General features: G+C 37.1%; 1 protein-coding gene across 1 annotated transcript in view; it reads left to right on the forward strand.

Annotated features, from left to right (window-relative positions):
- LOC123946509 (ankyrin repeat domain-containing protein 26-like) overlaps window positions 1-23,182 on the forward strand; it is a 95,565-nt gene extending 72,383 nt beyond the window's left edge. The window contains exons 18-22 of the mRNA XM_046011871.1: window positions 6,779-7,048; window positions 8,097-8,314; window positions 9,522-9,753; window positions 18,736-18,781; window positions 19,873-23,182. Coding sequence (XP_045867827.1) covers window positions 6,779-7,048; window positions 8,097-8,314; window positions 9,522-9,753; window positions 18,736-18,781; window positions 19,873-20,012 — 906 coding nt within the window. The 3' untranslated portion in view covers window positions 20,013-23,182. The remainder of the gene's footprint in view (window positions 1-6,778; window positions 7,049-8,096; window positions 8,315-9,521; window positions 9,754-18,735; window positions 18,782-19,872) is intronic.
- The last annotated feature ends 642 nt before the right edge of the window (window positions 23,183-23,824 follow it).

A 23,824-nucleotide genomic window follows, 5' to 3' on the forward strand; every position in this document is an offset into this window, starting at 1 on the left:
TGTTTATTGCAGCAATGGCTACGGTCGCCAAACTGTGGAAAGAACCAAGATGCCCTTCAACGGATGAATGGATAAGGAAGATGCGGTCCATATACACAATGGAGTATTATGCCTCCATCAGAAAGGACGAATACCCAACTTTTGTAGCAACATGGACGGGACTGGAAGAAATTATGCTGAGCGAAATAAGTCAAGCAGAGAGAGTCAAGTATCATATGGTCTCACTTATTTGTGGAGCATAACAAATAACATGGAGGACATGGGGAGATGGAGAGGAGAGGGAGTTGAGGGAAACTGGAAGGGGAGATGAACCATGAGAGACTATGGACTCTGAAAAACAACCAGAGGGTTATGAAGGGGCGGCGGGGGGTGGGTGTGGGGGGGTGGGGTGGGAGGTTGAGGAACCAGGTGGTGTGTAATAGGGAGGGCACATACTGCATGGAGCACTGGGTGTGATGCCAAAACAATGAACACTGTTATGCTGTAAATAAACATAAAAATTAAAAAAAATTTTTTTAAAGAAAAAAAAATACATGGAAGCAAATGAAAATGAAAACACAATTCCCAAACTTTTGAGACACAGTAAAAATGGTTCTAAGAGGGAAGTATATAGCAATACAGGCCTACCTCAAGAAAGAAGAAAAATCTACAACAACCTAACCTTCACCTAAAGAAGCTAGAAAAAGAACAACAAATGAAGTCTAAAGTCAGCAGAAGGACGGAGATAATAAAAATTAGAGCAGAAGTAGGGGTACCTTGGTAGCTCATTTGGTTAAGCAGCAGACTCTTGATTTCAGCTCCGGTCATGATCTCAGAGTCCTGGGATTGAGCCCTGCTTCTGGCTCTGTACTCAGTGGGGAGTCTTCTTGAGGATTCTCTCACTCCCTCTCCATTTGACCCTCTCCCCACTCTCTCTCTCTCAAATAAATCTTTTTAAAAATCAGAGCAGAAATAAACACTATGGAAACTTTAAAAAGACAAAAATAGGATAGATCAATAAAGCCAGGGGCTCGTTCTTTGTAAAAATGAATAAAACCCCGGTAAGGCTTTAGCCAGAGTTATCAGAAAGAAGAAAAAAAGGACCCAAATAAAATCACAGATGAGAGAGGAGAAATAACAACCAACACCACAGAAATGCAGACAATTATAAAAGAATATTATGAACAACTATATGCCAGCAATTTGGACAATGTAGAAGAAATGGACAAATTCCTAGAAACATATAAATTACCAAAACTGAAACAAGAATAGAAAATTTGAACAGACTGATAACCAGCAAAGAAATTAAATCATTAATCAAAAAACTATGAAAAAACACAAGTCCAGGACCAGAGGCAAATTCTACTGAGCATTTAAAGGAAGAGTTTGTACCTATTCTCAAACTATTCCAAGAAACAGAAAAGGACGGAAAAACTCCAAATTCATTTTCTGAGGCCAGTATTACCCTGATACCAAAACAAAACAATGACACCACAAAAAGAACTCTAAGCCAGTATCTTTGGTGAACATGGATGCAAAAATCCTCAACAAAATACTCGCAAACAGAATCCAACAGTACATTAAAAAAACATCACCATGACCAAATGGGATTTATTCCTAGGTTATGGGGGTGTTTTAATATCTGCAAATCAATCATTGTGATATACCAAATTAGTAAGAGGAGAAGAATTACCTGATCATTTCAAAAGATGTAGGAAAAGCATTTGAGGGGCACTTGGGTGGCTCAGTGGGTTAAATCCTCTGCCTTTGGCTCAAATCATGATTCCGGAGTCCTGGGATCGAGCCCCGCATCGGGCTCTCTGCTCGGTGGGGAGCCTGCTTTCCCCTCTCTCTCTCTGCCTGCCTCTCTGCCTACTTGTGATCTCTGTCTGTCAAATAAATAAATAAAATCTTTTTTAAAAAAAAAAGCATTTGACAAAGTGCAACATCCATTCATGATAAAAAAGTACAACATCCATTCATGATAAAAACCCTCAACAAAGTAGGTTTAGAAGGAACATACTTCAACAAAATAAAGGTCATATATTAAAAAATGCACAGGTAATGACATCCTAAATAGGGGAAAACGGAAAGAAAAACTTCTTAGATCTTGCTTCTACTTATGGGCTTCTTCTCATTGGCACTGTTTGTCATTATTAAATTAATCTTAGGGGCACCTGGGTGGCTCAGATGGTTACGTGTCTGCCTTCGGCTCAGGTCATGATCTCCAGGTCCTGGGATCGAGTCCCATGTCAGGCTCCCAGCTCAGCAGGGAGTCTGCTTCTCCCTCTCCTCTGCCTCTCCCCATGCTTGTGCTCTGTCTCTCTGTATCTCTCCCAAATGAAAAATTTTTAAAAATTAAAAAAAAAAATCATAACATTTATTACTTCCCATTTTAATGAAGACCAATTTCTACTATATAAATTATGTATCTTATTAACTCTTTTGTCATCCATTTTTCTTTTTTTAAAAAATATATTGTTGACTCTTTTTTTAAAAATTTTTTTAAATTTTATTTGACAGAGAGAGAGATCACAAGTAGGCAGAGAGGTAGACAGAGAGAGAGGAGGAAGCAGGCTCCCTGCGGAGCAGAGAGCCCGACGTGGGGCTTGATCCCAGGACCCTGAGATCATGACCTGAGCCGAAGGCAGCAGCTTAATCCACTGAGCCACCGAGGCGCCCCTGTCATCCATTTTTCTGTTTATCTTTTTGTTTTTTCTTAACAAACTCTCCAAAGTTTAGTGGCTTAAATAAATAACATTTATTTTGTTGACAAATCTACTGTTAGGAAAAGTGTGGCCAGGACAGCTTGTTTCTGTTCCCCTAGTTTTAGATGGGGCAGCTGAAAGGCTTGGGGCTGGAAATGTTTGAAGATTTGTTCACTCACATCTGGTGGTGTTGATGCTGGCTATTGCCTAGTTGGGGCAGGCACCCGAAACACTTACACTGGCACACCTAGACTCTTTGTGGCCTGAACTTTCTTACAAGATGGGGGGCTCAATTCCAAGAAAGCTGCCTGAGCTGCAGAGCAAGGCAGAAGCTCTATTGTCTTTTGTAACCTAGCCTTGGAATACACAGAGCATCACATTCACCATATTCTGTTAGGAGAAAGTCACGAAGGTAGGCCCATGGCCTTTTTTTTAATGGAATGAATATTTTAAAAACCTATGGACACATTTAAATAGCAGCATGATTTACCCACCGGCCACAATTTTTTGTATTCCTCTCACACGAAAAATACACTCACCTCCCCCCCCCCCCCATACCTCCCACAAATCTCAGTTCTCCTGGCATTGGGTTTAGGCCTGAGTCCAACATCTTATCATCTTAGTCAGGTACAGCAGGGATAAGGTGCCTGAAGTATAGTCCCTTGAGTGCAAGTGAACCCTTGTGAATTAAGGAAGACAGTTCTCTACCACTCAGAATGGAACACTCTGGTAACCTGCTGAGGACTCTCCCATTGAAAGCAGATGGGAGGCACACTAGTCCATAGCAGTTTGGAAACACACCCTGAAGCATGCTGTCAGTTCTTCAGTTAGGACTTGGTCCTAACCACCCGAATGCTTCTCCATGGCTGTTTGCTTTACTCTTTGAGCTCTTGGTTCTGTCCTTTTCCTAAGGAATGACCTGTGTTTGTAGCTGCTTTTTCAGCCTGCTTCCTCCTGGTGGGACTTCTAAGACTCAAAGGCCTATTTTTAGTTTGTACTATCTTGGTCTCTTTTAGTCCAAGCTCGCAAACACTGTTTTTGCTACTATAATTCTCTTCGTTTTTTGAGTTTTCCGTGAATATGATTGGATTTCATGCCATTAGAAAAGCCACTCTCCTGGGTCTTTTTGAGATAAGCTTTTCACCTCAGGTTTCCTGTGCAGCTCTCATTTGACAATGCCCTTAAAATTCTCATACTCTTAAGACCCTTAAAGAAATTTGAGGCACACCTTAAATCCTTCTCAAGTCTTAATAAAGGGTTTATAGTTTTGGCTTCATCCATAGGCCATGTCTTCCTGGATTTGCTTTTAACCCAGAAGCCATTTCTTTATTTCAGCGTTATTTGACAATACCGCATGTGGAGAGGCTGTAAATGAGGAACAGGTAGATGAACCCAGTAACTCCTGTTTCCTTCATATTGAATAGTCTTTCTTTAGCTTCTCTCTCCTGTCAGTTTTACTTTCAAGTGGTTTGTGGCACAAGTTCCTTTTCCCTCTAGTGTCATTTTCTTCACTTGTCTAGAAGCCTTTGCTGTAAGCCTCTTCAAGGGCCGTCAGGTTTCCGCAAACAGTCTCTTGGAAGCCCTTTTGGTTTTCATTCTTACTCTTATCTGCTTCTCACTCTTAGTTTTCTTTCAGGTTCCACCCACCACCTGGTTCAAAGAAGGTTTAGTTTTAGTTTTTTGGGTTATTTTTAATGGCAGCATCCCATTTTAATATCAGTGTCTGTTTCAGTTATTTATTGCTGTATAATAAACCACCTCTAACCTAGTGGCTCAAAACAGCATTTATCTTGTTCACAAATCTTTGGACAAGGCTGAGTAAGGCCAACTCATTTCGTCTTCATTTGGCATCACCTGGGATGACTGGAAGCTGGGAACTAGAATCTTCTAAAACCTTGTTCATGCACATGTTTGGCTATTGAGGCTGGCTTTGGGCTAGGATGTTAGCCAGGGCAGTCTCAGCTGGAATATTTGCATGAAGACTCACTAGGTAGCCTGAGCTTTCCCGCAACAGCTGGATTCTAAGAGTGAGGTTTCCTAGAAGAAGAAAGTCAGATGGGAGCTATATCACATTTTCTAACCGAGCCCTAAAAATCACACAGCAGCTCTGCCATATTCTGTTCACTAGGAACCAGTTTCTAAGGCTAGCACATATGAAGGGGAGCGATTGTCATGGGAGAAGTGTCAGTTTATAAAACCACCACATCCACTCACCTTGTCTTTCCAATCCTATCTAAAGGAAAGGAGTTCTTCCCAACTCAGCATCACCGAAACTCCTGCAAGTTTTTTGGTTGTTCTCATTGCTTAGTATATTCTCTTATTTTGTGGGAAGTAACAAAGAATTGTAACACTGTTGTTAAGGAATTTTTTTTTTTTTGGTACAAAAATATATGGATCATCTCATTAAATTTTTTCCCCACTAAATTTTTTTACTGAGAGATGTGATTTCTTAACCTTGTGAATCATTTCACCTCAGAATGCAATTCAAATTAGCATTAAACATTTGTAATTCAGAAAAAGGTTGTTGGCATTAGAATCAGTATTTATAGATTCATTAATTAGAGTCTTATTTTCAAAGTCTTATTTTGGTAAGCATTTATTGGCTCAGACCTACATAAGTCAATATGGTATTCCTAAAACTTCTTTAAAAATTATGGAGTATGGGGCGCCTGGGTGGCTCAGCGGGTTAAAGCCTCTGCCTTCGGCTCAGGTCATGATCCTAGGGTTCTGGTATCGAGCCCCACATCAGGCTCTCTGCTCAGCAGGAAACCTGCTTCCCTTCCTCTCTCTCTGCCTGTCTCTCTGCCTGGTTGTGATCTCTCTGTGTGTCAAATAAGTAAATAAAATCTTTAAAGAAAAAAATTACGGAGTATGAGGGCACCTGGGTGGCTCAGTTAAGTGCCTTTAGCTTGGGTTGTGATCCTGGGATGCTGGGATTGTGCCCCATGCTGGGCTTCCTGATCCGACTTCCTGCAGGGAGTCTGCTTCTCCCTCTCTCTGCTCTTGCGCTCTCGCTGTCTTGCTCTCTCTCCCTCTCAAATAAATAAATAAAATCTTTTAAAAAAATGAGTGTTAAGATGAGGGAAGGGTTAAGAGACTTTCTACTAAGAGGTGACTTACAGTTATTTTATGGAGGAAAAATCTGAAACAATCATAGAAAAAGAAAAGTATAAAAATATAATACAAATACAAATGTGTGGCAAAGAGGATGACAGCAGAGATCGATTTTAGCAACTCCTAGTGGTTGTAATTTTGTTCTTGATTTTCTGAGTTATTTGAGGTTCCACATTCCAAGACTGTACTACGATATAGATAACATTTTGTTGAAAATGAATTTATTTTAAAATCTGAGCACCTGGCTGAAGCAGTCAGTAACGTATGTGACTCTCTTTTTTTTTTAATTAATTTATTTTTTTTCAGCGTAACAGTATTCATTGTTTTTGCACAACACCCAGTGCTCCATGCAATACGTGCCCTCCCTATTACCCACCACCTGTTCCCCCAACCTCCCAACCCCGCCCCTTCAAAACCCTCAGGTTGTTTTTCAGAGTCTATAGTCTCTTATGGTTCGCCTCCCCTTCCAATTTTTTTTTTTTTAATAAACATATAATGTATTTTTATCCCCAGGGGTACAGGTCTGTGAATCCCCAGGTTTACACACTTCACAGCATTCACAATAGCACATACCCTCCCCAATGTCCATAACCCCCTCCCCCTCTCCTTACCCCACCTCCCCCCAGCAACCCCCAGTTTGTTTTCTGAGTTTAAGAGTCATTTATGCTTTGTCTCCCTCCCAATCCCATCTTGTTTCATTTATTCTTCTCCTATCCCCCTAACCCCCCATGTTGCATCTCCACGTCCTCATATCAGGGAGATCATATGATAGTTGTCTTTCTCCGATTGACTTATTTCACTAAGCATGATACCCTCTAGTTCCATCCACGTCGTATGTGACTCTTGATGTTGGAGTTGTGAGTTCAAGCCCCATGTTTGGTGCAGAGATTTAACGTCTTTAAAAAAAATTTGGGGTCTTAGCTTTGCATTAGACTATTTTCATTCTACTTCCAAACTGTATTATTTTATTCATGCAGGTTGATGATCTTACAGCAAAACTGGAAACTGTATCTTCAAAAAACCAGGTTCTTACTCAGGAATTATCATCTATGAAAGAAATACAGACGAAATGTGAAAAACTAGAGAAGAATAAAAAGAAGTTGGAACAACAAGTAGTAAACCTCAGAAGTCGTGTAGAAGTCAATATGGTAGAATACAGTAAAATAGAACAATATAAACGGGAACTTGAAGAAAGAACAAGATTGAACATAGCAGAAAAATTAAAAGAAGTCGATCTATTTTTACAGGTTAATTTATTCATCTATAAAATGCTTTAATTCATTTCACTGCAAATTACATTTTGGTTATATGCAGCATAGAGTTTTCTTCTACTTCCTTTATAGCAGTTTGGTAAATTTCTGGAAGCATTTATTCCTTCCCTTTAAAAATTTCAGTTTTCATCATTATTCACACTAAATTGATCTTTCAGAATGATTCACAGTGGAAAGTCATTTTATTTTTTAAGACCAGTTAGTATAAAACAGGGCTATTGAGAGGAAAAGAAAAAATTATGCTTTAAAAATTTTTGCCATGGGGGCGCCTGGGTGGCTCAGTGGGTTAAGGCCTCTGCCTTCGGCTCAGGTCATGATTCCAGGGTCCTGGAATCAAGACCCGTGTTGGGCTCTCTGCTCAGCGGGGAGCCCGCTTCCTCCTCTCTCTGCTTGCCTCTCCGCCTACTTGTCATCTCTATCAAATAAATAAAAATAATTAAAAAAATTTTTTTTTTTACCATAGGGTACTTGGGTGGCACCGTCGGTTGCTTGTTTGGGCTCCATTCTGGGCATGCCTACATAAAAAAAATAATCGTACCATACTTGGATTATTCCTTTTTTATATATTAAATATCTTATTTATTTATTTGGAAAGCACGAGTGGGGGATGGACAGGTAGAGAGAAAATTCCAAGCATACTTCATGCTGAGTATGACACAGGGCTTTATCCCAGGACCCTGAGATCACTATCTGAGCAGAAACCAAGAGTCAGGCACTCAGATGACTGAGTCAGCCAGGCACCCCATGTACCTCGATTATTCTTAAGTTGTATTGTTCACTTTTTAAAAATTTAAATGATTTTATTATTCTTTGAATTATCAGATTGTATGAGTTCTAACATAAGAATGAACATTATTCACATTTAATTCAGTGTCACATTGATGATAAATATTTTACATTTCAGCTTTTTTTTTCCACTTTAAAAATTGCTCTCTGAATCATTGACACAAAACTAAAAGAAAGAAATATACTGTAATTACCCAGGTTGTAACACTTTTAAAACTATGCTTTTAATTTGCTTTAGACACAAGTAGCATCTCAAGAAAGCTTAGCACAGTTAAGAGAAAATAATAATGCTTCACTAAGAAGTCAAATGGAACTCAGAATTAAAGAGCTGGAATTTGAATTATTCAAAATGAAGAGTTCTCAAGAAGATCTTACTAAAACAGAATTGGACAGATACAAGCACCTCTACCTAGAAGAAGTAATGCACCGAACGTCATTGACAAATGAACTGAACAAGTAAGTTAAAACAATCATAGGAAGGTAGAGTTAGCTTATTAAATTGCCTCTAAACCATAATTTTTATGGAGCCATGTTCATGAGCTGAGTAGTAAGTGAAAGCCAACTAGATAGTATAATTTTGAAAAATGATGTTTGTAAATGAACTTACTGTTGAAATGTTAGTCCAAGACAATTTGCATCTCTCTCTTTTTTTGGTTTTAGATGATTTTATTTTTTCCCTTGAATATTTTCAGTTAATCCGATCTCCTAGTCTTTAAGCTAATTGTTTGAAGGTTTATAATTTAGACAGCATATTATTATAAAATTGTCAGAATTACCCTAGATAGGAATAAGTTTATTAATATTTATTTATTAATGTTAGTTTATTTTTGGAAGAGTGCATCTTTAACCCAAAAGGTCAAGACGGAAAGGGCAGATTCCATCTCCAGTACCCTGGTATCTGTGTTATAACCTAATCACCTCTGGAGCTGTTTCAGTTCTTTCTGATCACAACTCTGCCATCTACTTCTCCCCTAGCAATTGTTCGTCTAAATCATTCCTCAGTGCCAAATGCTCAATTTCTCTGAGGTAATATGTGAAATGTACAAGAGTGATGAAAGCCAATGCTTGAAAAATGTCTTTGAGGGATTTTTAAAATTTTTATTTTCCTTTAAAGATTTCACATATTTATTTGACAGAACAAGTGAGCACAAGCAGAGGGGAGCAGCAGGCAGAGGGTGAGGGAGAAGCAGGCTTCCCGCTGAGCAGGGAGCCCAGGACTCTGGGGTCCTGACCTGAGCTGAAGGCAGAGGGTTAACTGACTGAGACAAGCAGACCCCCCAGGCTGGTTTATTTTTGCAGCTCTAAACTGGTTTACTAAATATAAGTATGTGTCATGGCCTCCCCAAGAATCTTTTAAGTACAACCATTCCAGAAGGCAGCAGGCATTACCTGTTAAGCCATGGACATCACTGATAGCCATTTCTCTCCCTCCTTAATTTGAATTACTTGCTAGTTAGGAACCCTAGAAATATATGTACTTCTTCAGAACAGTTTACACCTATAATTATACATAGTAGGTCTGCTCTGTCACATTTACCATGTTAAAACACTGTTTAATGGCACATTCTGTTTACTATTATGGAAACTTTAAAAAATGCAAGTAATTTAGGACTGATTTGGGGAGAAATGAAATACTAAGCATTGTGTTTTGTAATCTTAACAGGACTAGTGAGAGGCTGGCAGAGACCAGTACCAAACTTCTGGTGGAGAAACAGCAGAAGCAAACTTTGCTTGACACTATTAATATGAGGCCAGCCCTAGATCTGCCTTATGGTAGAAATGTTAATAATAATAGTTCACTATTCAATAGAAATGTTGCTCTAAGAGAAAACGTGGTGATTCCTACCTCAAACTCATGGCGTTCAAGTAATGACATCGGGACTTTCTTGACCAAGGTTAGTTATATTATCTTTCCTTTTTTTCCTTGGGTTTCAGATTTCTGATTTAATTTTTGTTTTTAATTTGGTAAAATTCTGAGTTGCTTAGCTAACTAATACATACTAAGTAAAAGTCATAATTATTTTTGCTAATAAAGAAATGAGACAGAAATTTTGATTTTTTTTTTCTTAGTTCCTGGAGCTCTTACTTTCAAGAGATACCTATTATTACCTTTATTCAATAATTATAACTAAATTGACATATTTATTATTTTTTCAAGATTTTATTTAGAGAGAGAGTGTACAAGAGGGGGAGAGAGTGTGAGACTCTCAAGCAGACTTCCTGCTGAGTGTGGAACCCGACATGGGGCCCAGTCTCACAACCCTAAGATCATAACCTGAGCCGAAAACAAGAGTCAGACACTTGACTGAGTTACCCAGGCACCCCAAAACTGACACATTTTAAATTTCTTAAAAACCTACATCTAAATTCAGTTTTAGAAAGTAATATTATTGCTCACGAAAGAAATCTATACTTAGATGCTTTGACCAATTTCCTGGTTAGCAATGGTTCATAACAATTTTAAAGTTCACTGTTACCCATTTCCCCCCCACCATGTATAAGTGAACAATAAGAATCCAAACACTTAATCACATATGGATATTTTTTATTTAAAAGAATCCGTGATAAGTCCTTTTTATGAATTAAATAAACTTGTAACGCTAAAAAGATTAATTTTTCTTTTTAAGTTGTAATTGTTTTCATTTTCTTACCTGAGAGTACATCCTTAATTGTTTTCTTACTTAGAGCATTTTTTAAAACTTATACCACTTCTATTTCAATTTTTACAAAATGTCTTGCTGAGCAATTGTAGAGCATTTTCTAAATGGCTAAATCAAACAAATACTGCATTCTTTTTTTAGGAAGAGAGAGAAGGAGAGAGAGAGTGTGTGCAAGCTGGCTGTGGGGGGTGAGGTGCAGAGGGTAAGCAGGCTCCATACTCAGTGCAGAGCCTGATGCAGGGCTCAGTCTTAACGATCCTGAGATCATGACCTGAACCAAAGTCAAGATCAGATCCTTAACTGACTGAGCCACCCAGGTGCCCCACAATTGGAATTTTTAAAATGAAGTTCACATATATCTACCTTGCCATCACTTGAATGATTGATGACTAAGATGGGAATAATAGGGAGTCATTAAGTAGCAGCTAGTTTCCATTGTGTATCATTGTTATTAAAATATCCATTTCAATCAATGTACATAGGTTTATGGTTTTGAAGGTATATTTGTGGTTTTACTAATGTAGACAAAAGTAGCATAGGCTCATGGTAAATGAGGCCTCAATATTGTTCTTTCATTTGGTTTCCTTATTGTCTTGCTCTCTTCCCTCCTAATTTGAGGACTTTCTTTAGTGTTATGCTTGGTTGCCTTTCTTTTTCTTTTTTGTATATTATAGATTTTTGTGATCACAATGAAGTTCATATATAACATCCCATGCATATAGAAGTCGATTTTAAGTTGATGGTTACTTAAGTTCAAACACATTTTAAAAACACTACATTGGGGCGCCTGGGTGGCTCAGTGGGTTAAGCCGCTGCCTTCAGCTCAGGTCATGATCTCGGGGTCCTGGGATCGAGTCCCACATCGGGCTCTCTGCTCAGCGGAGAGCCTGCTTCCCTTCCTCTCTCTCTGCCTGCCTCTCTTGTGATTTCTCTCTGTCAAATAAATAAATCTTTAAAAAAAAAAAATAAATAAATAAACTACATTTTTCCACCCCACCTTGTTTTATGTATTTGATGTCTTAGTTTACATCTTTTTATTTTGTGTATACCTTAACTAATTACTGTAGATATAATTGTTGTTACTACTTTTCTCTTTTAACATTCATACGGCTTTATAAAAGTGATTGATCTATTTTATTGTATGTTTGCTTTTACCAATAAAACTCTTTCTTTCATAATTTTCTTATTTCTAGTTATGGCCTTGTCTGTCTGTCTTTCTTTCTTTCTATTTTTGAGAGCAGCAAGAGAGAACACAGATGGGAGGGGAGGGCCACAGAGAGAGGGAGAAGCAGACTCCTTGAGCATGGGGCCTGGTGTGGAGCTTGATCCTAGGAGGTCCCTTAACCTGTCCTCATTTTAAAAAATTCTTTTCTTTTTTTTTTTTTTTTTGGCTCAGATGATTTCTGCTACCCTGTCCTGTAGATCACTGATCTGTTTGTCTGCAGCTTTTAATCTGCTATTGATTCCCTCTGGTGTATTTTTCATTTTAGTTATTGTATTTTTCAGCTCTGATTGGTTCTTCTTTATATTTTCTTTTTGTTGAAGTTCTCACTGAATCTGTCCATTCTTCTCCCAAATTTGCTGATCATTTTTATGACCATTACTTTGAACTCTTTATCAGGTACATTACTTATCTCTGTTTCATTTAGTTATTTTTCTGAAGTGTTGTATTGTTCTTTCATTTGGAACATATTCCTCTATCTCCTCCTAGACTTTCTGTGTTTATTTCTGAAATTGTTCTTTTCTACTTTTTCCCTCTTGAAAGTATGTTGCTTTGAACAGTGAATGTTAGGTATAAAGTCAAGGAAGAAGAAACCATTTCTGAGTATCGTCTGATCATTTTTCTTGTTGGAACTGTGGTGGAGTAGGTGGCAGATGACCTTGCTCTTCTCTTTCTGAGTTGAGAACACAGGAGTCAGGCATCCGGAGATTAGCTTAGTGACTTCAATATATACTAACAAATTGGAGGATGTGGCTTAGGTATGTGGCCACAGTGAACTTCCTAGTACTTTACTCCAAATTAGGCACTTCCACACACAGCTGTAAATGGAAGGAACAGATGTTTGATGCCCATCCCACAAAGATGAAAGCAGACCTCAATTCATGTTACTATGGCAGGCATAGCTTTTCAAAAAAGAGATTTGGAAGCACGTAGGCTTAGTGCCTTCTCCCAAATTCACCCATTAGGTGAATCTCGTTTCCTGTCATGAAGAAGGTAGAGAAATGTTCTCACATGGAAATGAAGGTTTACCTATAATTTCTGAGTGGATTTAGTTTATAATTAAAGTTAATCATGTCTTTTGTACATATGAACTAATGGAGAGGCTAAATGGCAAAGAGAAATCTGTTCAGTGTTTTAAATTTTGCGATGAATAACTCACAACATAGGTAACTCATTTGTTGATTGACTTTGATAAGTCAAGTTTTATTTGAAGGAAATGAATAATTCTTTCAAGGAAGAATTTCTTCAGTTTCAGGTTCTTTGGTTCAACTAAAGATTTTCTCCTTCAGGTTCCCTGTCCCTTCAAGTTAAAAAAAATTGTGCTTATAAATTGAGTATATTGACTGTTACTAATAGGAGTTAAGATAACTTCTCTTCCTTTATTTTTGTTCATGACTGTAAAAATTTATAGTTTAGTTAGAAAGCTGTTTTCTGCCCAATGCCTTAACTTTATTGAGCCACATGACAAAGTTGTATGTATTCATTTTCTCTGAGTTCTAGTTAAAAATGCATGTATTTTTCCTGAATATGAGGAAGTAACTAAAACACATTCCTGGCCTGCAACTAGGTGGTTTTTTGACCTCAGGCAAATTACAATCTCTCTGAGGCCTTTTTGTCTCTTATGTAAAACTAGGAACTTTGACTAAGTTAGTGACTTTTATACCTCTGGGGAAAAATTGTTTTTTCCAAAGAATAGAACTTACCTTTTTTTTTTTTTTTTTTTGCATTAAACTGTATTATGTAAAACAGAGACAAGTAGAGCTGTTTAGCTAAAGGAGAGATGAGACTACACCTGTAGACTTCCTTGTCCCTCAATCCTGCTGTGTCCCAGTGGAGCCTTAGATTTCTATGAGCCATAGTTTGAAAACTAATATTTATGAGAAAATCCTCCAAATTAATAATTCTTTGAGTTAAAATTTGCTGATACATTACACATTGTTTTTCTGTGTATAATTTTCTTACCCTCCTATTTTTTTGATAAATGGAAAAGTGTAAAAAAATTGCATAAAATTGCAAATGTGTTTTCCTTATTTCTACCATCTAAACACAGTTATCACCTAGAAATAAAGGTCACAGAAGTAAATATTTAGGAAAAGCTTTTGGGGAAAAGACAGTAACATCACATTGGTAATTCCTTAAGTCATGTCATATAAAGAAGTGTTTTATATTTTACATAATATTTATTAATGCTTTATAAAATTACTTCAATAAAAGTTTCTCCTATCAAGTGGTATTGAGTTATTAATTTTACAAGGCTGTCTAGTAATGTTGTCAGAATATTAATTTTATAAGGCCTGAATATAATGTTATTGTTAAAAAGTGTTATGATTCCTCAAAAATTTAAAAATAGAAATGTAGTACCATTCAATAATTCCACTACTGGGTATTTACCCAAAGAAAATGAAAACACTAATTTGAAAAGTATATGCACCCCTATGTTTTTTGAAACATTATTTACAATAACCAAAGTATGGAAGCAACCTCAGTGTCCATCAATAGATGAATAGATAAAGAAGATGTGTGATACATATACAATGAAATATTAATTCAGCTATAAAAAAGAATGGGGTCTTCCCATTTGTGACAACATTGATAGACCTAGTATTATGCTAAGTGAAATAACGCAGAGAAAGGCATATACCATATGATTTCACTTCTGCATGGAATCTAAAAAACTAAACTACTAATAGCCTACTGGTGACTGGAAGACTTACTGATAACATAAATAGCTCATTAACACAGGTTTTTTACATTACATGTATTATATACTATATTCTCACAATAAAGCTAGAAAAAAATGTTATTGAGAAAAACATAAGGGAGTGTGTATTCTGTGGCTTTAAGATGGAATGCTCTGAATATATCTGTGAAGTCCATCTGGTCCAGTGTGTCATTCAAAGCCCTTGTGTCCTTGACGATTTTCTGCTTAGATGTCCTGTCCATTGCAGTGAGTGAGGTGTGAAAGTCCCCTACTATTTATTGTGTCATGCTCGGTGTGTTTCTTTAATTTTGTTATTAGTTGGCTTATGTAATTGGCTGCTCCCATGTTAGGGGCATAAATCTTGACAATTGTTAGATCTTTTTTGGAGAGACCCTTTAATTATGATAGTGTCCTTCCACATCTCTTATGACGGCCTTTGGCTTAAAATCTAATTTGTCTGATAGAAGGATTGCCACCCCAGCTTTCTTTTGATGTCCATTAGCACGGTAAATGGTTTTCTGGCCCCTCACTTTCAATCTGGAGGTGTTATTGGGTCTAAAATGAGTCTCTTGCAGACAGCATATTGATGGGTCTTGCTTTTTTTATCCAATCTGATGCCCTGTGTCTTTTGATTGGGGAATGTGGCCCATTTATTTTCAGGGTAACTATCGAAAGATATGAATTGAGTGCCATTGTATTACCTGTGATGTCATTGTTTCTGTATATTGTCTCTATTCCTTTCTGGTCTATGAAACTTTGGGGCTCTCTCTTTGCTTAAAGGATCTTTAGTATATCTTGCAGGGCTGGTTTGGTGGTCATAAATTTCTTAGTTTCTGTTTGTCCTGGAAACTCTTTATCTCTCCTATTTTGGAATGACAGCCTTGCTGGTAAAGTATTCTTGGCTGCATATTTTTCTGGTATAGCACCCTGACTATACCATGCCAGTCCTTTCTGGCATGTCCTGAGCTGCTTTCTGGATTTTCTCTTTGTCTCTGAAATTTGCAAGCTTCACTACTATATATCAAGGTGTTGGCCTATTCTTATTGATGTTGAAGGGGGTTCTCTGTGCCTCCTGGATTTGAATGACATTTTCCTTCCCCGGATTATGGAGGTTCTCCGCTATAATTTCTCAAATATACCTTCTGCCACACCCCCTTTTCTCCTCTTCTGGGATCCCAGTTATTCTAATATTGTTTTGCTTTATGGTATCACTTATTTCTTGAATTCTCCCCTCATGATACAGTAATTATTTATCTTTTTTTCTCAACTTCTTTATTCTCCACATTTTGTCTTCTGTGTCACTACTTCTCCTTTCTGTGCATTTATCCTAGCAGTTAGAGCCTCCAATTTTTAAAATTTTAAATAGTTAATTATAGCTCAGTAAGCCTGTAAAAGATAAGTAGGGTTTTATTTCTCCATTACACATTATGTATGTGATGAATTTTTTAAAATTTCTGTTCAATTAGCTGATATATATCAGTTTCAGATATAGTGTTCAGTTACCCATCAGTTGTATATAATACCCAGTGCTCTACACTTCACATGCCCTCCTTCATGCCCATCACCCAGTTACCCCTACCCCATCCCACCTCCCCTTCAGCAAACGTCTGTTTCCTATAGTTAAGAGTCTCTCATGATTTGTCTCCCTCTTTGATTTCTTCCATTTAGTTTTCCCTCCCTTCCCCTATGATTCTATGCACTTTCTTATATTCCCAATATGTATGAAACAATATGATAATTATCTTTCTGTGATTGACTTATTTCTCTCAGTATAGTACCCTCCGTTTCCATCCACGTCAATGTAAATTGTAAGAGTTCATCCTTGTTGATGGCTTTGTAATATTCCACTGTGTTTCTATATACACCACATCTTCTTTATCCATTCATCTGTTGATGGACATTTGGGCTATTTCCACAGTTTGTTGTGGAGATTGCTTCTATAAACATTGGTGTCCAGGTGCCCCTTCAGATCAGTATGTTTGCATCTTTGGGGTAAATACCTTGCAGTACAATTATTTGGTCATATTTTTAACTTCTTGGAGAACCTCCATACTGTTTCCAGAGGTAGAGCCTCCCTTTTTTTATTGCATCTCCTTAATAACCTTTTGATTTCAACTTGGTAATATTTTTGTTCTTTTATTTCTCCAGAAAGGGATTCTCCAGTATCTTTTGTGCTTTGTTCAAGCCCAGCTAGTATTTTTATATTTGTTGTCCTAAACTCTAATTCTGCCATCTTACTTATATCCATACTGATTAGGTCCCTAACAGTCAGTAGTACCTCCTGTTCTCTTATTTCAGGTGAGTTTTTCCATCTAGTCATTCTGTCTAGAGAAGAATAGAAAATGAGAGAACCAAATACTAAAATAACAACAACAGCCCCAGAGAAATATAATCTTAAACCAATCAGAAGAGACCAGAAACCAAAATAAATAAATAAATAAAACAAAAAATTAAAAAGAGAGAATATAATGAGACAGGTGATGAGAACAGAGCAATACACTAGATTCTGGGTATATTTTGGTCTGCTTGTTAGAGGAAACTACATCCCAGAATTGTAAAGAAAGAAATATATATATATATATATATATATATATGTATACCAAAATAAAGTTAAACACTATGAAAGGATAGAATGAAACTATAAAAATTAAAATTAAAGGGACGCCTGGGTGGCTCAGTTGGTTAAGCGGCTGCCTTCGGCTCAGGTCATGATCCCAGCGTCCTGGCATCGAGTCCCACATTGGGCTCCGTGCTCCACAGGGAGCCTGCTTCTCTCTCTGTCTCTGCCTGCCACTCTGTCTGCCTGTGCTCGCTCTTGCTCTCTCTGACAAATAAATAAAAATCTTAAAAAAAATTTTTTTTAAAATTAAAATAAAAAAAGTTTAAAAAACCCGAGTTGATAAAATGAGAAATTGGTTGAAATGGAAAAAGAAAAAGAAAATTAAACTTGAAAGTTTAAGGAGCCATGAGTTCTATATAGTATTTTCCCCCAGCACTAGAGTTTTGCAGTTCTCTGTGATTGGTTAAAGTTGATCTTAGCGGGAAGTTCTTGCTGATTTTCTGGGGGAGGGGCCTGTTGCGCTAATTCTTAGAGGTCTTTGCCCTGTTGGTATTGCACTGCCCTTGCCAGGGGGCCAGGCTAAGTAAGGACTTCCAGATTCCTCTTTGTGGCTTTCGTTCCCTGACGGTTTTCTGCACCGCTTGAGAGGATTAGAATGAAAATGTGAGCCTCCCAGTGTCCAGCCCTAGAGCTGAAAGCGGGCACCCTTCACTCTTCAGTGTGCCTTCACAGAAAAGCTGTCAATCACTCTTGTCTCCCTGGTTTCTGTATGCACTCTCAGCATTTTTATCTCAGCCATGCAACCCCCTTTGAAGTTTCCAAACTTTGCAGTCTCCTGTGGCTGCATTCGTGCCGCTCCTCCAGGGGGAGTAGAGGGAGGTCTTGCCCTGAATTTTCTGCGTGTTTGGCCCCTGCTCTGAGAGCGGTTACCCAATGGGCTGTGGTTTGTGATTAATGGCAACACTGAGCTGAAAGCCCGCTCCTCTGCTCTTTGATTGCAGCTGGCTTCCCTGCTGAAACACCTGGGAACTCTCCCATACTCAGGCACCCCATTCTTTCTGTGACCTTGGGGATCCTGAGAGCAGGCAGTTCTACCTAGGATTCCCACCTACTTCTTCACCTGAGTGCTTTTCAAGCAGGGATGCCCCTCACCCGATTAGACTTATAAAAGTTCCAGTTTGCACGCCACTGCTGTATCACTTTCTGATAGGCAGTTTGTGCCCCCCACCGCACCAGCAGTTTATCTTCCCATTTATCACCTTGGATTCACTTCTCCACGCCACACCTCCTACCTTGCAGAACGTGGTCACTTTTCTATTTGTAGAATTATAATAGTTCTTTTCTTAAATCTCAGGTTGAGTTCACAGGTGTTCAGAATGATTTAAAAGCTATCTACCTGAATTCCAGGGACTGGACAAAACTATGGTCCCCTATGCCTCTGCCATATTCCTCTTCTTCCAGAAATGATGTATATTTAATAGGCCAATATTAATTGTACTTTTTATCAGATTTATCTAAATAGCGTTACATGTGTTTGTTCTGTTACCCAAGATTAAAATAAGTAGGGATTTATTTTATTTATGTGATTATCTTTCCATTTAAGCAATCCCTATAACTTAGTTTTAGTCTCTAATAGTGTTATTTTAAATTCACATTTCATAAGCTGTATATAATTCCTACAATAATGTGTCTTGTTTAACTTGAACATTATGAATAATATTTGACTTATTTCAGATGCAGCAGGAGTTGGAAAAAAATATAACTAGAGAACTAGAGGAAGGTATGTTGCCAAATTTCTGAATTAAGATGGTCATTGATTTCTGAAATAAACTGAGTGGTAAATGGCATTGCTTTCCATTGTTTGGATAATAGGTACTATGTTATAATATTTAATATATGTCTAATAAAAATGTAAAACATAAACATAATGAGGAACATACTTATTCCTAATTTAATCATCATTTTTCAGACTTTAAAAAAAAATATCCAAATGCCTATTTATCTGTTATTTCAAGCTGTAATCTTCCTTCACTTCTGCCATCCCTCTGGAACTGTCAACCTGAATATGTGGGCTTTCTCAAATCCTTGTTTCTGCTAATGATATAAAACCAAAATTAAAAAAAAAAAGAAGTAAAAAGCAGTCTTGTCTTAGGTGATACTTAGTTAAGCAATTACAGTTCAAATAGCTGTCACTTGACAGGTGACATTTAAATCTCCAGTCGTTGATTTTGTCATTGATTTACCTTTTGCCATTGGGTAAAATTCCAAGCTCCATACATGGAATAAAAACACCCAAATCAGTTTGGTTCTTGCCAGATTTTTCAGCCTTCTCTATCGCTACCATTTACCCTACTCTGCTGCTTTGCTCTCACACCTCTTCAGCATCGACTACTTGCAATTCCACAAGTGTTCTTCCTCACCCTCTGTGTATGTTCTTTGTATATGCGTCTTCCCTCTACCTGGCACACTTCTTCCCTATCCTTCAGGTATCAGCTTACATATCCCCTCCACCAAAAAGCAGACAATATTGATAGAAAACTAGGATTTTCCTTCTATGTGTTCTTATGTTCAACTCTGAAAGTTGCCTGTTGATTTTTCAGTCTGTTGTATATGATTGTTCACGGGTGGGCTCTGTTATCATCTTGTAATGAGAAAAACAGAAGCTCTGATATTTATCCACAATAGCAATTACCTCAGTGGGCAACCGTGAGCAAAATATATTTAAAAGTAATCTTTTATTTTATATTGTAGTTGTATTACATGTTTTTCATTCTTCATAACACTCATAAGGCTTCAACTTTGTTTTTTTCACTAACTTTTAGTTAAGAATGAGGTATTGTAGATAAAGACTGTAATTCTTTTTCTTTTTAGTTGCTGCTGAATTTGAATCAGGCTCATCTGGTGGGGCCACCTCTTTGGAATCTACTTTTGAAAGACATATAAATTGTGACGACATACTGAAATCATACAGAGATTTCTCACAGTTTCTGAAGAAAAAGTATACCATCTGAAAGATAAATAGTAAAAATTTATTTACTGGATGTTTATACAATTTAATAGTTTGCTATTAAATGGATGATCTGCAAAAATCTTAAAGGAAAATATTTTTGGATCATGTGTGTAATGAAAGTTTATATAATATTTTAAACTGTGTTTCTTGGTAGCTAATTAACTTTTAAGCAGATTTTTTTTATATGGAAATCAGCATTATTGGGTTTCACATGCTTCAGGCTGCCCAAATACCAACTTTCTAAACAGCACCCAACCGAGTTTTCATGAATACTTCAGTCATGTTAATTGATAACTTCTTGGTATTTTGCAATTTTTATTACTGCATATGAACCTAGAGATTTAGACAGACATTATTTTGATATATTGCTGCCAAGTTTATTGTCAATGTTTGCATGTATTCTAATTTTTATAGTGCTACAAAACCCATGTATAATTTTAATTTTAAATACTGATGCATAGCTCTTCCCTCATGGTGAAATAAGATTTGCCTAAGGCTTTTCACCTTTTCTGTTTATTTTTTATTTACTTTTTGAGAACAGTCTTAAAATTAGAGGGGAAAAAAAAAGAACTTTTACCCCAGAACCATTTGCAAGACAGTTGTTAAATTATGCCTGATTGCCATAGCATTTATATCCTACAAGTCGGTATATTCCACATAACTACTGTACAACCTTGACAATCAGACAATTAATTCTAATACAGTTGACCCTTGAATAATGCAGGGGTTAAGGGCACTGACCTTTGCAGTCAGAAATATGTGAATAACTTTTGACTCCCCAGGCACTTGAGTACTAATAATCTGCTGTTGACCAGAAAACTTACTTGTACAAAACAGTTAATTAACCTGTGTTTTGTGTGTTATATGTATTCCATATTATATTTTTACAATAAAGTAAGCTAGAAAAGAAAATGTTATTAAAATCATAAGGAAGAGAGAATACACTGACAGTACTGTCAGGTATTTATTGAAAAGATCTGCATATAACTGCACCCATTCAAACCATGTCAACTATACTTTTTTTAAGATTTTATTTATTTATTTGACAGAGAGAGAGAGAGAGACAGTGAGAGCACAAGTAGGCAGAGTGGCAGGCAGAGGGAGATGGAGAAGCAAGCTCCCTGCTGAAAACAGAGAGACTGATAGAGAACACCATCCCAGGACCCTGGGATTATGACATGAGCCCAAGGCAGTTGCTTAACTGACTGAGCCACCTAAGCACCCTATACATTCTATCATTTAATCATTTAGTCCTCATGCTCTTTTTAAGTTTTGTCACTTGTCTGTAATATCCTTTACAGCAGGGAAGGTCCTGTTCAGAGCCATGTATTTAATTCCGATGTTGTGTCTCTTAGTCTCTTTCAGTTTTGAACAGTTCCTTAGTCAGTCTTTCCTGGATTTTCATGACTTTTAATCTTTTGAAGAGTTAATTCCAGTAATGTAGAATGTCTTTCAGTGCAGGTTTTTCTTATGTTTCCTTATGATAAAATTGAGATCAGGGATGCCTGGGTGGTTCAGGTCATGATCCCAGGGTTCTGGGATCGAGTCTTGCATCAGGCTCCGAGCTCTTTGGGGAGCCTGCTTCTCCCTCTGCCTGCTGCTTCCCCTGCTTGTGTTTTCTCTCTCATAATACTGAGTTTTCCAAACACTATTTTAATTGATTAACTCTCAATGTTTAAAAAATTTCCTATAAAGATCTTACAGATATTTTTTAGATTTATTCCCAGTTATTTGATACTTTTGATCCTATTATAAATATTATTTTAAAAAGTCAATTTCATTTCCTGTTGCTAGGTTATAGAAATAAAATTATTTTTCATATTGAGCTTAGAATCACCTGTCTTGCTAAACTATCTTACTATATTGTTTCTCACAGTTCTGGAGGCTGGGAAGTCCAAATTCAAGGCACTGGCAGATTCAGTGTCCAGTGAGAGCCTGCTTCCTGGTTCATGGATGGTGGTCTTCCTCCTGTTTCTTCATAATGCATAGGGCCAAGGGAGCTCTCTCAGGACTCCTTTATGAGGGCACTGAACCCATTCACGAGGGCTCCACCTCCATGAGTAATCACTTCCAAAGTCTCCACCTCCAAATACAATTACATTGAACACTAAGATTTAACACACTAATTTGAGAGCTGGGGGGACAGAAATATTCAGTCTATAGCAAGGCTGTTCCTTGTTCCTTGCCAGGTAGACCTCTCCAATATGGCTTTTTACTTCATGAGGCCAGTAAGGAGAATTTCCCTGCAGAAAGGGCTCAGTCGTCTTTTAAGGATTTCACCTGCTTCAATCAGGCTTACATAGAGTAATCCCTTTTTGATGAACTCGAAATTAACAATTAATTATATCTGCAAGATTCCTTTACAGTTGCCATGTTCTAATGGCTAGAGTCAAGTCACAGATCTTGTCTACACGTAAAGGAAAAGGATTATAAAAGGTGAGAACACCAAAGAGCATTTATTATGGGGTCACCTAGGGTCTTTATTTTACAATTTTATTAACAGATCCCTTATACTACTAGTTTTCTAAGTTTTATCATGGATGAATGTTAATGAATGAATGTTTATTTTGCATATATTGAGATAATTTTTTAAATAATTTGTCAGTGTGGTGAATTACGTTATGTGCTCATGTTAAACCAACCTTGCAAGGTTGCAAGAAACCTTGCATTTCTCAGGTAAACTGAATTAAGTTGTGATTTCATTCATTTGTTTCATAGATTGCTACTATTGATATGCTAATATCCTAGTGAGGATTTTCTCCTGTCCATGGATAATGTTAATACACGGAATTTTGAATATGTTTAACTCAATTTACTTGGCTTCAAACTTATGTGTATTGTTGCTTTGTGTTTTCTGTCTTGTATCTTTAAAAAATAGTCAACCATTTTTATAACTTTTATATGATACTCTCAATGTTCATTTAAATTGAACTATATATTTAAGTTTTTTTCTTTTTTCTTACATCTCAGAATTTCTATTTGGGATTATGTACATACTTTATGTACATACTTTAAAATTTTCATAAGTGAGAACTGCCAGGTAATGAACCTCTACTTAAAAATGTCTTTAATGGGCACCTGGATGACTCAGTTGATTAAATGTCTGGCTTTGGCTCAGGTCATGATCCCAGGGTCCTGGGATCGAGCCCCACTTCAGGCTCACTGCTCAGTCTGGAGTCTTCTTCCACTCTGTCTGCCGCTCCCCACCACTTGTGCTCCCTCTTTCTCTCCTCTCACTCTCTTACAAATGAATAAAAATTTTTTGAAAATAAGTAAATGTCTTTATTTCCTCTTACTCTTGATATACATTTTCACTACATAGAGAATCCTAGGTGAATAGTTATTTTCTTTGATCATACAGAAAATGTCATTCCCTTGCCCTTTGTCTTTCATAATTGCTCTTTAGAAATCAGGTGTCTACCTGTTTCTTCTTTGAACATAATCTGTTCCCCACTCTGCTCCTTTTCCCCACAATTTTTGGTTACTTTAAAGATTTTACTCATGGGGAAAAAAAAACCACCCCCCCCTTTTTTTTTTCGTTTACTGCAGGTATGCTCTCATGTGTCTAGATTTGATGTCTTATTATTTATCTTAATAATGTTCCATAATTAGAATTGCATTTACAACAGCTCCAAAAACCATAGTATACCTAGGAATAAGCATAACCAAAGAGGTAAAGGATCTGTACTCTAGAAACTACAGAACACTTTTGAAGGAAATTAAGGAGATGAAATCACATCCTATACTCAAGGATTGGAAGAATAAACATCCTTAAAATGTTTATGCTGCCCAGAGCACAATTTACACTTTCAG

Source organism: Meles meles, chromosome 7, assembly GCF_922984935.1.
Source record: "Meles meles chromosome 7, mMelMel3.1 paternal haplotype, whole genome shotgun sequence".
Taxonomy (NCBI): Eukaryota; Metazoa; Chordata; class Mammalia; order Carnivora; family Mustelidae; genus Meles; species Meles meles.